Source organism: Pipra filicauda, unplaced genomic scaffold, assembly GCF_003945595.2.
Source record: "Pipra filicauda isolate LSUMZ 115617 unplaced genomic scaffold, ASM394559v2 scaffold7_size6619720_pilon, whole genome shotgun sequence".
Classification (NCBI taxonomy): Eukaryota; Metazoa; Chordata; class Aves; order Passeriformes; family Pipridae; genus Pipra; species Pipra filicauda.
Window position 1 is genome coordinate 4,459,056 of NW_024104976.1, and position 16,911 is coordinate 4,475,966.

Consider the following 16,911-nt stretch of genomic DNA (forward strand, 5'->3'; position numbering starts at 1 on the left):
ACAAACTACAAGAAAATCCTAGTCTAAGTAATTTCTTCTTAAGAAATCAAGGGATGATTTAAAGGTGGCCTAAGTTTACTGAGGGACCCAAGTTTTCCCCCAACCCCTTCAAATGCTGAAGCTAAGAAGACCTGGTGAACTCAGCTTTAAGCATGTATTGTCTGTGGAAAAGTAGGTCTTGCATTTTTTGCCAACATATTTCCATAGGTCGAAAACCTTTCACTAGAAATGATGCAGAAGCATCCCTAGCTCAAGAAAGGATAAATGCCAAGCAATAGCTCAAGAAAGTTGCAGCTCTAACTGGACTTCTGCCATACACATGTATGGAACAATGGGACAAAAAGCAACACCAGGAATCACCAAGAAGAAACCATAAATTGTGCCTGGTAATTCTTGCAACAGGAGTATTTTTTAGAGTTTTAGTTTTGGAGGTGAGGAAAAAAAAACCAACCAAAAACCAATCCCAAACACCGGGTTTTGGAAAAGAAAGGAGAAAAATACTTCTTTCTATTCCAGCCTTTCCTCTTTTTTCTTCTTTGTCCCCTCACATTTTCCTGTATGGACACTTACCTTTGTCCCAGGAGGCAAGCCTTCTAACTGTTTGGGTTTCCTGAATGTTCGGTGATGCTGAGTCTTGTGATCCATTTTTTCCTTGCAGGTTAGGAACTGCAGTCTGCATTTAGTGCAGCGGTACACGCCCTTTTTCTGGGAGACATAACACAAGCTATAGTAAGCACGGATGGCATGATAAACAAAACCCTAGCACTAGCTTGTCTCAAGCAATGCTCATCCTGTTTTTACAACTTCAACTGAACAAACTTCTAATACTGTACAAAGACAAGACACTGTGTAGGAATTAGAGAGAATATTTAAATGCTTGAAAATGCAAGGCAGCGTGATTAGTAAGAGGAGGAGAAATCAGATTCCAGTTACAAGAAGACACAGTACTTCACTGTCTTCTTCTTTATTTGTACTAGTGAAAGGTTTGCTAGTAACCTCAGGAACAGCAGAACACATCACTACAATGTAATGAAGAACCCAAATAGCAAAAAGATTCTTTTAAGGATATTCAGAGATTTTTTTTTTTAACAGGGAGATGCTGCCACACAAGAACATGACAAAGTCTAACAATTCCCTTAAAGACTTTTCAAATTCTTCTAACATATTTTATTAACTATTCTTATACAGTAACAACCATACAAATCAGTTGAGGTTCATTTTTCAGAGGGAGATCCCATACATATATTTAGCATTTTTTCTAGCATTAAGGATTGAAATCATCTGCTTACCTGATGCCTCATGTAATGATGCATATATGGTGCTCCAATTTTAATTACTTTGAGGCAAAATGGGCATAGCAAATGTTTTGTGTTTTCATGAACTGTTCTAAAATGAGATTCTACATCTGAAAAAGCTGAGGATCTGTAGCTGCACACCTAAAATAAAAAAGGTTGACTATTTTTGTTAAAAGTTTATTGACAGGGGAGACAGGGGAGTGGTGTAATCTAAATAGGAAACAGTCACTTAGATACCTGGCAAACATATGGCATTTCACCTGGCTTGTGATTATCCTTCATATGTTGCAAAAGAACTTGCTCTGTTTCAAAGGATAGTTCACAGATTTTACAAATGGCTAGAAAAAGTGAAAAACAAGATAAAAAGTAAAAATTTGATTGGGGTCATAAATAGATAAGTCATGATACATACATATATGTGAATTGTATATATTTTTAAAGGTAAAGCAATCTAATATTATTCGACTCTTTAGAAGAAATTCCCTGTACAGTTTCAGAAAGCCAGGAAGGCAAGGGTCATAAACAACATAAGTTCTTGCAGTAAAGCTTTCAATTAAAAAAAAAATTAAAATAAAACAAAGAAAAAAAAAAAAACAAACAAGGAAAAAACGCAAAAAGGTTTCTAAAATACATATTTTTGCACACACGCTTGCCTAAAAAAAAAAAAACAAACTGAAGGAAAGCTCAGTTCCTATATGAAATCTCAAGATTATTGTTCTTTAAGTACAATAGCTTTATTCTGAACTTACAAACCAGCAAAGTAAAAGTCAGAAAATCCCTAAAAATTGTGGCTTAGGAAAAACTCAAGGGGCTCTGATCCAACTTACTGGATGACTCGTAGAGCGTGTGTGTGCTCTCGATGTGGCACTGCAGCTGGAACGGGGTGGGGAACTGCCGGTAACAGTGCTGGCACGTGGTGTGGCTTTCCCAGCTTTCATTGCTCTGCTTCTCGAGCTCCAAGTGATGCTTCATGTGGTTCATAAACCTTTAAATTATAGTGAACAGGTGCAAAAACCAACATTTTAACATTTGCTATATGTGACGTATCACAAGCAAGATGTACAGGATTCTTTAGAAACTTTAGTCTGTAAGGACAAAGCTGACTAGAAATCTTGACTTTAAAGAACATACAATATATGTGAAACATGTTTTAAGACAAAGCAATCTATTACATTTTTCATGTTTACTTAGACAATATTTTTGCCTTGAAATAAAGGGAATTAAGGAAAGACACCAAGAACACAATATGTTGACACTTCATTTACCATCACCAGTCTCAAAGCCACATTCTGAAACAAGTATAACTGCAGCTAGGCTAAAAATTATTAAGTAGCAAGAATATATCTGCAATTTAGACATGACAGCTTTATGTAAAGCCACACCCATTCAAACCTGGCAGGGTTCCAGGAGCCTTCTTTGTCTAAAGCATTTAGGACTGAACTTGAATTATGAAGGACAGTTATCAAAGAATGCCATTGTGCAGCTGATGTCAAAAGAGGATGAGAAACTGGTATGTTACTGCTTCAAATTAGCACCTTTTCCTCATTAATTTGTCCACCTGTCTGGAGTAGGAACCTATCCTGGCTGAGAAGTCCAGGCACCCATGACAGCACAGCAGGTCACCATTACTGGTGGAGCAGCACAAGGTTTGCTGCACAAGCCACTACTGTTAAACCTCCAAAACTCTTCTATTGTCAATGTGCTTCATTTCAGTGCAGCCAGAGGAACCTTTAAATGTAGGTCACAGTCACAAAAGGAATGTAGACCTTGGAACTGGACAAAACAAATGAGCAAGGAGAATAGTCTCTTGAGCTCAAGCTTCTAATATCAAGCAGCTGATTAAAAAAAAGAAACAAGGAAAAAAAAAAGCCAATTGAAGCTATGCAGGTACCTAACCACACAAAAGGAACTGGCACTATTACTGCTTATTACCTTAACAGAAAAGTATTGCAGTGGTATGTTCAACCACTTAAAGGAAGCAGGGGACTACCATGAGGAACCACTTTTGGTTTTCTGAATTAAGGCCCAAAAAACTTATACTTGAAGTGGAAAGGTACTACGTATTTATTTTGTCCATCAGAAATAGTTAAAGGTGCAAAATATACCTTGGAATAAAAATTCTGAAGTTACAGAAGTATGGAGTACAGCTACAAAGTTGCAGTAATAATTAATATGGTAAAATCAACTCTAGAGAAATTAAAAAGCGCTCACACATTTTTAATGACTTGCTGTGGAACCCATAGGCACCATAGCACCAACAGCTTACAATATAATGCTGAGTAGAAAATACTTAATGATTAATAGCAGATTTCATTGTTTTAATTACACAAAACTTCTGTTTTGTTCAATAATATGGGTCTAATGTTAGCATAAACCTGTTCATTTTAACTTGCAGACTGTGCCCTTTGAAGCAATAGTCCATTTTTTAGTTTTACATTCTGCTGCTTCAGCTTCCTTTGAAGAATGCACGTAAAAAAAGTTCAGTGACCTTAACTTCCAAAGGAACGATGACACAAACTTGTCTACCTGCTAAAACAGCTTACTGAAGTTTTTTTTTCAGCATTTGGAAGTAAAATTATTCCATCAAAATAACAGATGTTACATAAGTAAACCACAGACTATTAGTCACTGTGCATCCCTAGAGGGAATTAACACTCGCATCCACCAGTATCACCATCAATCCAGATGGCAAATTGTAAAATACTTTGTGTTGCCCCTTCTAACCCCAAAGTCCTACAACTGCTCTCATTAAATCTCTATGTTTATGTTAGGCACCACTAAAATTTGTACTCTAATCTGTAAAATGTTCCGAGTTATGGCCACACATGCAAAGTAAAAATTAATTCAGTTTCTGTTCAGTCATTCAATATTATCAGTCTTCAGGAAGAAGAGAACTCTATTCCAGAGGCACAAATTTTTAATACATGAAACTGCTATGGGCTGTGATTAAAAAACAATTAAGGAAGTGAGTTCAAATACCTTATGTTATTTTTAAGAACTTTGAGACAACTGATGCACTTAAATGTCGTATGAGTCTTCTGCTCCTGTTGCACCTGCTGGGTGTCACCTTCATCCTTCCCATAATAAAAGTCATTAACTAACATAATCAACTTTCCTTTCTCAGATTCAGCAATCTTACTTGTTGTGCTCAAACATTCTGTTTTGATCGTTGCTGGGAAAAAGTTATTTACCAAATCTGGACAACAATACTGGAGGCAAACAGGGAGGAGAAGAGACAGAAAGAGACAAAGGTGTCAGTCTCTCTTACCAAACTGCATCAATGACAACAGCATTTCAAAAACTGAAGGCACTCACTACACTTAGATGCAAAGCTCAGTTCTCTGATACACCAGCCTTAGTCATATTTTCATATGATTTTAAACAATAATTGATCTTTATGTAATGTTCAAGTAATAAACCACTACACATTATAAAAACTGGAAAAGGATGATTCTCATAGGTTCATGTAAGACAAAGTTAATAAAAAAACCCCAGAATATCAGTGTTGCCTCGCTCATGAGAAAAATTTCTACTTCATCAACAAGGAAGAGAAAAGCAGTTTTTATGCAAGTATTTTGCTGACAAGCATAAGTTTATTGAGAACTTAATGTAAAGTTCTATCTTTTATTTCTTAGGGGAGAACACATGTTGAAACCTGCAAAAGTTCTTTCCAGCATTACTAAAAAATTCAGAAATTCTCAGTCACACAATACACATTGTTCAAGCTTCTTTCTGTCCAAGTATACATAAGGAATGCTTGGCCAAATAGAGATACTACGGAACTTAAGACTTAAAATGTATGAAGTACTTCATAAAGAAGGTACTATGAAGTTATAACAGTGCACAAAATTAGAATATTTCAGAGGACAGAATTTCTCCTGCTGAATAATGGTTTTTATTGTGCAGGACTGCTTTCTATAAGCCTACTAGTAAGGAGTTAATTTCCTATCATGGAAATGTAACTCAGTATATTTATCCCATACAGTTCAACTAAAAATTTAACTAAATAATACTAAATAAACACACTTCTTCAATGGTTCTTTCACTCCATTGATGTACTCAGTCCAAAAGCTATTCTGAACAAATAATGATTACAAAAAGATAAAACCCTTGGGTTTTTTTCCACTTATCTACATTTCTTAATTGTGTTTCAGAGCTGAAGAGAAAAGTAACTACCATTCAGGGTATGGTGATCCTGTAAATCAGAACCATCTGTGGTAACAGTAATTCAGATCCTCACAGATTTCTATTACACAGTAGTTCATACTCTGTATAAACTGCAAAGCCATTATCTGCCCCCTGAAATGGAATACATGTGCCTGAGAATTGCACAGATCTTTGCCAAATGATATTAAATATTTTTCAGGAAACAATGTTTCCAGAAACAATAGCAAGTAGTTTTATAATCAGACAAGTGATGCTCAGTTTCTACCAGTTTTGTTTCTCACAGTGTTTAAGTATGAACTACAAATGAAATTCTTCCCCTCATCTTAACTTTTTTAATCTGTCAAGTATCAAGTATTTTTATCTTGATGTTTCAAGTGACATATCAAGATAAAAAGGTGAGTTTACACTGTCATCTTTGTGTCAGTAGTGATCTAGCACAGATGTGGGTCATCTGGCTGTCTATTATCATAGACACTTACCTTCATCACATTGGAAAAATGAGGCAAAAAGGAGCAGGATTTAGAGTTCCCCTACTCCAGTCTTCCTCTCCATGACTGCAAGACACTGAGCATTTGGCTCTGGTTGATCCCAGACAGAAGCCAAACGATCTTCATATCAAAACATGGCATGCTTGCATAACCAAACAGAAGCCCACATGGGCTTGTTCTAATGTCTCCCAGCCCCAGAATATTTTACCTTCATATGATTTTTTAGAGGATCCATAAGATTGAAATGAATATTACACTTTGGACAAGCTCGTGGAAAAGGTCCTCCATTTTTAATGGTGCTCGATGCAGCATTTGTCCCTGTAAAATTTAAAATATGTGAAGATTCAGAATTCAAACAAAATACTCGATTTATCATTATTATTCTTCTAACCAAACACTCTATTTCAAATGAAAACTATTCCATCAGCGTAGCTGTAGTAACCACAAGGAAGGTTTTACAACCATCTTTTAACTACTCTTCCTTTTCCCCCATCTTGGAGTTTGTTCTCTTTGATATACACCGATAAACAACTTTTACAAAATCTTAGCAACAAACTAAGAAAAAACATAGGAGGAGGTGAAGGTAACATGATAGAGACAAAGCAGTCACTCTGTGCACCAGCATCCCACCACACCCTGGATAGGATGGATTTGTGATGGGTTTAAGAACTTTAATTTTCAAATGAACATGCAAAGCCTGTTATATGCTATGACCTGATCATCATCACAGTAGGGTTCAGATAACTGATTTTGGAAATATTTCAGCATTTGGTTCTCAATCATGAGACTATTTCTCTCTGGAGAGTTGTTGGAATCTAGGCCTATTCAAATGTATCGTTCCTGTTGAGCAAAGGTGTCTTTGGAGAACCTAGAGAATAAATCCTCTAAATTACTAATTACTCCCAGTAATGAAAGGAAATGGTGCCTCTCTTATCAACATAAATGATTAATACCTTTTGAGCAAAAGAGAGGTATTAAAACTTTGCATCAGCCTAAAACTTCAACGAATATACCCAAGCTTCAAGTTTTCTCCAAACTGTCAAAAACCACCAGAACAAGAGCCACTTTTCAGATGAAGTTCTCTTGCATTCTCAAGTCATTCACAGATCTGGAGGACTCCAGACTGAGTAAAAAGTTTAAAAGTTAAACACAGGAAAAGTAACATCTCAACAGTAGAGTCCCTGTCAGGGCTATGAAAAAATGTAACAAAAATAAACACACAAACACATCCAGCTTACAACAAGGGAATGAGCCTATGAGTCAAGAGACAACGATGCAAAACTGTTATACATTTTTACAAAGAATTAGTCTTGCATAGTCCATAAGGTAGACAGTGTTTTTCCTTAAAACAACAGTATTGCTAAGAATCATTATTAAGCAGCAAGTCCTTCACATGAGGGGATGGCCATGCAAGAGATGTCCCACAAAACAGTGCTGCAAGTCTTCACTATCACAGTCTGGAAACATTTTGACACGTCACAGCTACGGGCAAACTGAGTTGAAGCAAACGGGTTCTGCAGCAAAATCTCGTGCTCTGCAGTGCTTCAGCACCGGGTTCTGGGGCAGACTAGGAATTGCTGTGCTAGTGTGGGATGGCTTAGAGACAAACTCAGCAAAATGAGGTTCTCAGTGAGTAGGATTCAAGTTACAGCCACTTCCTTCTGCCTGTACTGTGACTATTATAAAGTGTGTGCAGCAGTTTAAAATAGTAATGGCAGGGGAGAAGGGAGATTTCAAAGAGATCTTTCCTGGAAAGATCTTTCCCTCCTTGCAAGAAGAGAGGTAGTCTAGCTCTTTTAGAGTATTTAATAATTGGGTGCATTTTTCTTCTGAGCCAAAAGATGCTTTGCAGTGATTGTTATAGGCAAGGATTCTTGACTTTTGATATTTCCAAGATGCATTCTCTCCTGTACTGTTAAAATGAGGAGTTATTTACAGTGTGATACTGATTGTTTGGAATCATTTCAGATTTGGGATTTTTGCCTGTCTTATTTGGAGCTGGTTTGCTATCAGACCCTTTTCCAGCAGCCAGAAGGAAGTGGCTGTAACTTGAATATTACAGCAAAAATATTCCTTCACCCTGTTTTGGGTGAAATAGATATTGTGCTGCAGCCTATAATACAGAAAAGATAACCGAAGGATCTTGCTAAATGCACTAACAAAGAAGTAGAGTAAGAGCATTGGTAACTCTTCTCTGCAGGTCAGGTGGCACTGGGGTTGTATGTAAAATGTGGCTTTCTGGGAATATTCAAGTTACAGATTCTCCTTTTAAATACCATATTCCAGAATGTCTGGTGCCTGCAGTGCTGCACATGAATTAGGGAAGCACAGCACCAACACAGGCAAAGTAGGCTTTGGCACATATGAACATGAACATAAGCACCTTCCATGACCTCCCCAAGCAAGCTAAACCACAAAATACACAGACACTTCCTTCTTGCAAAATCAAATGTATCTTAAATTTTCCTTCTGTGTCATAAAAATGTTCAGGTTTCAATCCACAATTAAAAAACTTTTAAGTTTTAAGTCCTATTGCCATCTTACAGAAATAAACATACACCAAGTATGGTACATTTAAGATGTTTTGAATTACAATCATTGATGTTTTTAATTTTTTTCTCAATGAGAGACTACTACAAATAATTTTCAAGTATGCAAGCAAGTCCCCTAAGTTAAAAAAAAACCACAAAAAACGCAAACAATTAAACTTTAATACCTGTTCTTCGGAGAACAAGGGCTGGAATACTGAACCATTTTCAAGAAATAAACCCTTTTCTTACTTAACAAGCTATTTAACCCAGTAAGATAACAATGAGACTAAGAAAATAGCTGGACACAGGCAAGAAAATCCGTATCAGTGAAGGTCAGTAGTGTATCTGGAGTGAATGCCTAAACTAAAAATGCAAAATCTTCACATGAAGCAGAATAAACCAGCTCTCACTCTGTCCTACATAACTTGTCAGTGTGACCAGTCAGGCCATTCCCTGTATATGACCTGTTACCTCGTGGGAGAATCAGCAGGGATTGTCCTCCAGAACTTACAGACACAGTAATGGGACTCTGGGTAATTACTACAAAAGTATAATCCTTCAAAAAAGAGGAGGGAAGTCCCAAGTTACAGCCTAAGACTGAATACACTTTATACTTCAAATTTCCTTCATCTGCTGTGACACACACACACACAAAAAAGGTACTTTTTTGTTTGTTTTTAAGTAGGTTAACTCTTTACTGCTGAAACCCAATTTAGCTAGTTGAAAAAAAGTATTTTAGTTGTCAAACTACATACTCTTTTTCCTTTCTCTTCCTTTTCAGAAAGGATCCTTTTGATCCTATCCAAGTCCTGCTTATAGCAGTCAGGAAATCCAGATCATCACCCCAGAGAACCCCCCCAGCAGATTCAGCTCTCCAGGTGCTTCACAGCCCCTCTCTTGTTTACAGTCACTCCTATTCCCACAAGCCCAAGAGTGATGAAACAAACCTCTACCTGTCAATAAAATTACAGTGGATCTGGCAGTGCCCTTTCCCATTATAAGATGCATAAAATGAATTATAAGAGCATTGTAAGATGACATCTCTTGATATTACAGTCAGCCTAAAGCACTGAAAAGCAAAGTCTGACAACACAAGGCTCCAGAGATTATTTCATCAAACATTATACAAAGTTACCCACAGGGGGAAAGAAAAAAGTAGTTATACTATGTTCCAGAAATCCTATTTAAAGTTATAACCAAAAGACCTGCACTACAATGAAATGACATTAGGTTGTTTCTTTCTCTTAACAACAACTACAGTTACACCCACCTGTTACATTCACTGCTGGCCCAGGCTGGTACTGTGGAACTCCCGAGTTCTGTCTCACACCAAACAGTATATCAGATGTATTATCTGGTGCATCTGGTGGAGAATCCATAATATAATCCTAATAAGGTATTTTCAAGAAGGAAAAGAAATTGGAGGTTTAATATTTTTTTTTACTTGCAGACTTCAAAGGGTTTATTTTAAAAACATGACTGATTTAGCTAAGCTGCTTTCCCACATCCACCATTTCTCTCTGCAAGCTATCAATAAACTGCTGAAGACTCTAAACTGGAAAGCATGAGTTCTTTCCTAATGAAGTTGCCAGAGATCCAGTTAACCAGTTGACAGGCAATGATTACACTGCATTGCTTTTATTTTGTTCTTCTTAAAATACAGCCACCCATCAGCGATGATTTAGCCCCGGGTCTTAAGAAGAACAGCCAATTCTCTTCTTTTAACGGTCTAATTAACCATGTTCATTCAGACTGACTGCCCTGTTCAGCAAATGCAGAATCCATTAGGCTGCATGATTTTTATTTACACCAAAAGACAGGCAGCTGGGACAACCACAGGTATGTTGCATGGCCAATGGAGATGGTGCCACTGTCAGGCTTCATCTTAACCTGACAGTAGAAGCTAATATTACAGGCACATTGCCTAAGCAGTTTCAGTGTCAATTCTTTTCAATAAAGGTATCACATCATAGTTCACCTCATACAGATAGGGAATTTTAATCCTCATTCTTTCTCTCTCACATATGTCCAACAGATAAGGCAACGAAAACAGCATCTAACTCAACTACCTCAGGTCAACTTTCAAGGTTCTGTGGCAATCCAGGAAGATCAGTGACACGTGATCTAGGAAAGTAATCCCCTGGGGCTTTTCAAGCAATACAAATATGTTGCCAAATTGTTTCACCTGCTGGTCCTGCAACTTTTGGTTGCTTAAACCCTCCTCACCATACTGTTTCACAACTGTCACACCAATCAAAATGCAAAAGCCCCCAAGGAGGTACCACTGCAGCATTCTCTTAAGAAGCAAAAAGGCCAAGCAAGGCACTGTAAAAACCAGGTAGAAAACCCACTAAGTTACTTTACACACCAAATGCAAGCTATTTAAAAATTAAATTCATTTATCAATACAGAGGATCCATCTCTGAGCGAAGAAATCTGCAGAATTTACAGAATGAATTTCCATCACTTTTCCAAACAACATAAAGAACCTAAACAGTACTAATTTCTCTAATGTCATTTTCATTTAATGTCATTTTACTGTGACTTAAGTTATCATCTTTGAGTCTGGCAAATTGGTATTTTCAAATACACATTTTAATTTACTAGTGCGAGGTTATGGTCCTAGAATCTTTATGGCTTTACATAATGCCAGTCTATAACCTAGTCCAGGTCTCCAAATCACTAGACTGAGTCAGTATGTTCTTCATTAATCTATTCAAAAGTAATGTACCCGTTAAGTGAATGAAGATTTACCTGATTGAGCATCACAGGCTGTGCTGTTCCAGTCTCTGGCCTGGACACAGGTTGAGCCACTGCAGGAACTGTGATATTCCTTGATGCTGGCTGTGTTGTCACTGGAATGGTTACAGGCTGTGTTATTCCAGAACTTGACCCAGGCAGCTGCTGTGTTGATAAACATCCAGCGACTGGTCTCTGCAGCGTTTGTGAAGTTCCTGAAACATTCACTTGTACAGACAGTGGCTGCACTGCTCCCGAGCTGCTCAGAGGTCTGGGTGCAGCCTGGAAGACGGATGGAACGGGCACGGCACCGGGGCTGGAGGCAGCGGGCGCATAATGGTGACTCTCGGTCTTGAATGTAGTAACTGGACCTGTTGCAAAGGATTCCAAAGTTATCTTTAGGCAATTTTGCAGTCAAATGTTTCCTAAGTGTTGTGGATTTGTTTGCTTTTAATTGCCATATTAGGACAATAAAGTACCTCTGCTGGGTGCACCATCCTGTACCCCCCTTCGTGATGAGCTGAGCTTGACTCTGCTCAATATATCTGTCAAAAGTTACATTTATCTTAATTGCAAATATATTAACAGCTTCATTGCTCTTCAAATTAAAAGTAGCATTCATATCCACTAATTAAGCCAACCAAGGTTTGACTTATAAATTAGAATACTATTCCTAAAACAAATACCTGGCAAAACAAACTATAATATGTACAAGTTAAGGTATGTTCTTCCACTCTTCTTCAGTTAAGCTAGTTCACATAAGAATCTCAGGGGTTTTTTTCTTGCAGACAACACACAAATAAGAGTGCAAACAAACAAACAAATTCATTAACATTTAACTTTGCTAATTATAGTGCATTTATTTACTTCTCTTTCTCATATACATCATAAGTTCCCAAATACCAGAAAGTGCTACACTAAAGGAAGTATTTTCTCTAAACCAGTAATGACACAACCTGCTTCTGTATTAACAGGAAAATACAGCACTGACAAACTCGGTTTTAGACTTCACCATATCCATTTTATAATGTGAAAGGAAAATAAACGGATCAGCAACCAAAGGAGTCATGCTGGAATTGCATTACAAGAGAACTAATTTCCTTACATATCCTGCCTGGTAATCTGTGTCCAGAGTTCTGGCTCGTCAGAAACACCGGGAATTTTTCAATTTTCATGTTTACACCCTAACTAATGCCACCGATATTCCTTGACTTTTTATGTCTTAGTCTGGGGTTTCCAATCACCCCAGAAAGTTACAAAAATATTCATCAAATCAAAATATTTTTCAACTCCCAGATTCTCCATTAGTGTTGCTGACAAGTTTTGTGCTCTGACCTGTGAAAATATGCATATGAAATTAGATTGATTCTCCAGTATCTAACCACCAAGGTTTGAAGTTACTTCTCAAACCAGGGTCAAATTACATCATGTTTTCAAACAATAGATCTTAAGACTATCTACACATTGTGTTTAACAACCTTAAGGCTGTTTCCACGAGCAACAGCTCATTATTACACACTTCTCCAGTTGACAGGTAAACCTAATAGCAGTGGAGCTCAGAAGATCACCTGCCACCTGCATTTAGATCATACTAATAAAAAGCAGCTGCAACCAACAAATTCGAACAGGTTTGCATTTTTTAAGATAGAACAAAATTTCATCCCCTAATAGTAATACTATTTTTACTTCAACACAGCAGTAACTATGAACAAGGATTAAATTAGTTCAGGATTTAGCTCAACACACACATTTTGTGTTTGTTAATAAATCTATACCTCACATTTGAATTCCAGAGTGAAATGAAACTAAAGCATTATCTACCTCCAAGAAAAAAAAGGTATCTTAAAAAGATATGTCTCACATAGTATAGTCAGACAATGATGTGCACACAATTCACATCCTAAAATACAGAGGCAGATTTTACTGCTTTTAAAAAGCAGTAAAAGAAGTCAGTTATTTGAAATTATAGACTACTTTTACATGACTCAACTGATTAATCATAGACCTGATGTGCCGTTTTCCCTCTTCCATCAAAGTGTTACTTGTCCTGCTTAGGTAAAAGAGCACTGAAGCAGCAGAAAGCTGACACACCCAGTAACATTGCAAAGTAGTAACAAATTACAGGTTTGTACCATCATGAAAACGAAGGCAAGAAAGAGGCATAATGTAGGAAAAAGGAGCAGTTGCAGGAAATGATAAAGGGAACAAAGTGTGAATTACTTTTCATCTCAGTCAAAACAATGCTCCAGTACATCAGAAGGGGCACTTGATTCTACATGACACTGTGCCAGCAGGTCTAAGTTGGCTTTTTAACTATTTCCTTCAAATTACCCACGCCAGTCTGTACAAAAACTGCTAACTGCACTGTCAGGAAAAGGTTAAGAAAATGCAATGCACTGCATACTTTCAAAAAAATTAAGAACTACACGTGAGTTTCCATTTGTCATCAGTTTTTCATCTGATCAGACAGGAGCTTTCTCAGGTACACTCTCAGCAGTGATAAGCCAAGTTGAGTTCACAGTGCCTTGCCTGTCGCCGATAACAAACTGAAGCCTGACTGCTGCCAGGTGGTCCTACTTACAAGCCAGAGAAGAACTGAGGTCATTCCTTCTGAGCTGTTTTTGATAGTGAAGTAGAAGATTACAAAGAGGAAAGTTGAGGAGAGGGAAGGAAAAGAGACAAAGTAAAAAGTTATACCATAAGTGATTTTACCTGTGCATGGACAGCACTAGAGTAAGATGCAAACATTTCAAGTCTCTACCTTTTACCAAAGTCCTTCAAGTTCACAGAACCATACCAAAATTATAGTTTTCACCTGAACTACTTCTACCCTTGGACTACAAAAGAATCTTGAGACTAAAACAACTGCAATGAATCTTGGCATATTTGTTGATCCAACATATGCCCAAGTGCCCTAATAATTGTTCTATGCCATGACCTATTGCCAAATATAAACAGCAATCCAGAGGTCTCTGGACCTTCCAGAAAACAGTAAAGGTATTTTTCAGTCTTTCTAGAAGTTTGTAACTGCAGAAAACTTATTAAAATAATTTTAAAATATTCTTCAAATTCTTAAGAATATGCAGAATATTTTTAAAATATTCACCCTTGAAAACTATTTTCACGTGAAAGAACTTTAATATCAGCCTCAGTATTTCTTTAATATTTAAAAAGTCATTTTCCTCCTTTTCAATCCAGTGTAAGAAGCAACAAACTATCCCAGTGAGCAACAAAGTAAAAAAGTTGCAAGATGAAAGCATTGTGAACTGACTGAAAAGTTACTAACAGCTCCAAAATCCATGCAGCAGAGTGTGACTGACAGCCTAGTTTAACATTTTGTCTTGAGATTCCCCACTGCAAACGATACACTTTCAGAAAACAACTCTGGAAATCTTGGATACAAGCATAGGAGAGATGAGGCACAAACTGAGGGCAGCAAACCTCACCAGGCAACGTCTCGTGTATTTGACTGCTAGAGAAACATCAGGTCAAACCTCTTCACAGTTGACTACCAAATGGATGCACGCAGAAATCAAAAAGGTTCATTACTAAAATTAATTAAACTAACAAAAAAGCAGTTCTTCTTTACTTACCCGCCAAAGCCCAAGCATAGACAAACAATGGAATCCTGACACATCTGCTGTCAGCATAACCAACTAACCTCACTCCCTGCACTGCCTGCGTTAGGAGAAAACCACAGAACTTGATGAAAAAACATCTATTTCACAAGGGATGAGTAAACTGATTAACAAATATCTCCTACTTCCCAGACAGGCTTCTAGCATTTTCACATTAATCACTTCTCCAGATTGCGCTTTTATTAGAGACACTTAAGACAGTTACCCAGGTTTTGTCAGAATGGTGTCCACCAACATACAAAAGATGGGGTGGAGAAAAAAAAAGTGACTGTAACAAGAAAACTCGAATTCGTGCACATTCTTTTAGCGGGGAGACACTTTCAACTACGTAACTAAATACCAACTATACCGAGAGCAATTGCATGCATGGTTTCAGCATCATATAGACTGACTTTGAAATTATGTTGTTAATGCTAAAACCTCCCAATGTCCTTGTTTTGACTCCAGAGAACTAAGGTTAGACATAAATAGAACTGGGCATAACCTGGGTTTTAGGATAGAATTTCCTAAGAATTATTATTTTCAGCATGACAGAGATGTACAGCTTTAGGACGTAGAATTTCTTAAGTCTTACTGTTAAAAATTCTATCTTTTTCAAACTAAGTTTAACTTTCAATACCTTGAAATATCTGTTTTAAATGATGAAAAAGTTATCTTACATGTAGTAGCTGCCTTCGAGCTTGTGATTTCCCCAACAAAGATTGGCTCATCATCATCATCGTCGTCGTCATCGTCATCCTCCTCCACTTCTGTCACCGTCTTTTGCCATGGTTCCAGCTCCTCTTCTTCACATTCCATAAATAATTCTGCCATCTTGGAACTAGGCAGTAAAAAAAGAAAAAAATTAATAAAATCACACATACCAAAACATTCACTACTTTCATGAAGTGTTTCACCGTTGAGTAAAGAACACTGCACTTGTCAATAATTCCCACACAATGGTCTCCCTCCCTCTCCGTGTTCTGTACAGGTTCAATCTGATCTGATACAGGAGATCTTCAAAGATTGATGCCATTTTGATAATTTCTTGAATTCTCATCTTTGTATTAAAGAAAATTTACACAAAATTCCCCCAAACCCACAAAATATTAACAAAAAGAAGCCACAAACAAAAAGCTCCACAGCAGCAAAAACCCCAAGCCATACCCACAACACACTGCAGCGTTCTCATTGTCAATTAGGACCTGATAAAAATATTGCATGGATGTCATCAGACTTCCTCTTGCACTAAGAAAAGCCATGTACAAAAATAGTAATGAAAAATAAGTAGCTTTTGGAATTTAACAAATTATCTTCACATCTCTTATCGCAACTGAGTTTATTTGTTTTTTAAATAAACTGTGATGGCCAATAAAGTTTTCGTCTTTCTTTTCACATTCTTTTAACACAATCTTGAAAGTATTTCTGAACAACACAATAAATAAGAAACTGTGCTGTTTCTTTATACACTGTATCAATAATCTAATTTCTAATAAGATCATTTCTAATTTCATATAACCACAGGGCTGTCTCAGCAACAACCAGGGGCAGGATCCAATAACAACAGCGTTTGCTTGCCTAAGACATGGAGCTTCACAAAATTCAATGTCTTCGTTCTTTTGTAAATCAGAGGGAAACAATACAGTTTTGCATGAGGAACCCAAGAGTGACTCTGTCAAGAATTCCTTCTAATCAATGAGCAGTAAAGCACATTAAATTCATCATCAGACTGCTCTGACAAAAAGTGAAGAATATCCAAGCAACAGTTCCTTTTACAAGCCCATAATCAGTACAAGAATATTTCTAGTCTTACTACCAGGCTACTCCCAACAAAAACCATTAACAATACTTCCCTCACTCTTGTGGTGATGCAATATTTACCTGACAAAGCTTCACTTCCTACTATTAGGCAATGATAGTTCTCTGACCCTTTAACTCCCTGAACCCAACAGCCAGGGCATCAGACCAGCACTAATGTACACAATTATGTCAGCAAAGACTATCAAATATTTCACATAAGGTAACAAAATCAAGATTACATTCATATCATAAGCTGATATTTCTTAAAATATTT

At 37.1% G+C, this 16,911-nt stretch overlaps 1 protein-coding gene across 6 annotated transcripts in view; it reads right to left on the reverse strand.

Annotated features, from left to right (window-relative positions):
* Positions 1–16,911, reverse strand: part of ZNF280D (zinc finger protein 280D) — a 36,421-nt gene that overhangs the window by 15,717 nt on the left and 3,793 nt on the right. For 3 of the 6 annotated variants that reach the window (XM_039390050.1, XM_039390049.1, XM_039390051.1), the window contains exons 2-10: positions 15,518–15,678; positions 11,236–11,591; positions 9,752–9,869; positions 6,159–6,268; positions 4,275–4,504; positions 2,123–2,280; positions 1,533–1,633; positions 1,290–1,436; positions 571–705 (exon numbers count right to left, since the gene is read on the reverse strand). In XM_039390050.1, coding sequence (XP_039245984.1) covers positions 571–705; positions 1,290–1,436; positions 1,533–1,633; positions 2,123–2,280; positions 4,275–4,504; positions 6,159–6,268; positions 9,752–9,869; positions 11,236–11,591; positions 15,518–15,671 — 1,509 coding nt within the window. In that variant the 5' untranslated portion in view covers positions 15,672–15,678. Of the gene's footprint in view, positions 1–570; positions 706–1,289; positions 1,437–1,532; positions 1,634–2,122; positions 2,281–4,274; positions 4,505–6,158; positions 6,269–9,751; positions 9,870–11,235; positions 11,592–14,813; positions 14,899–15,517; positions 16,908–16,911 lie in introns of those variants that run through there. The other 3 variants (XM_027736898.2, XM_039390048.1, XM_027736899.2) reach the window with 2 other exon arrangements.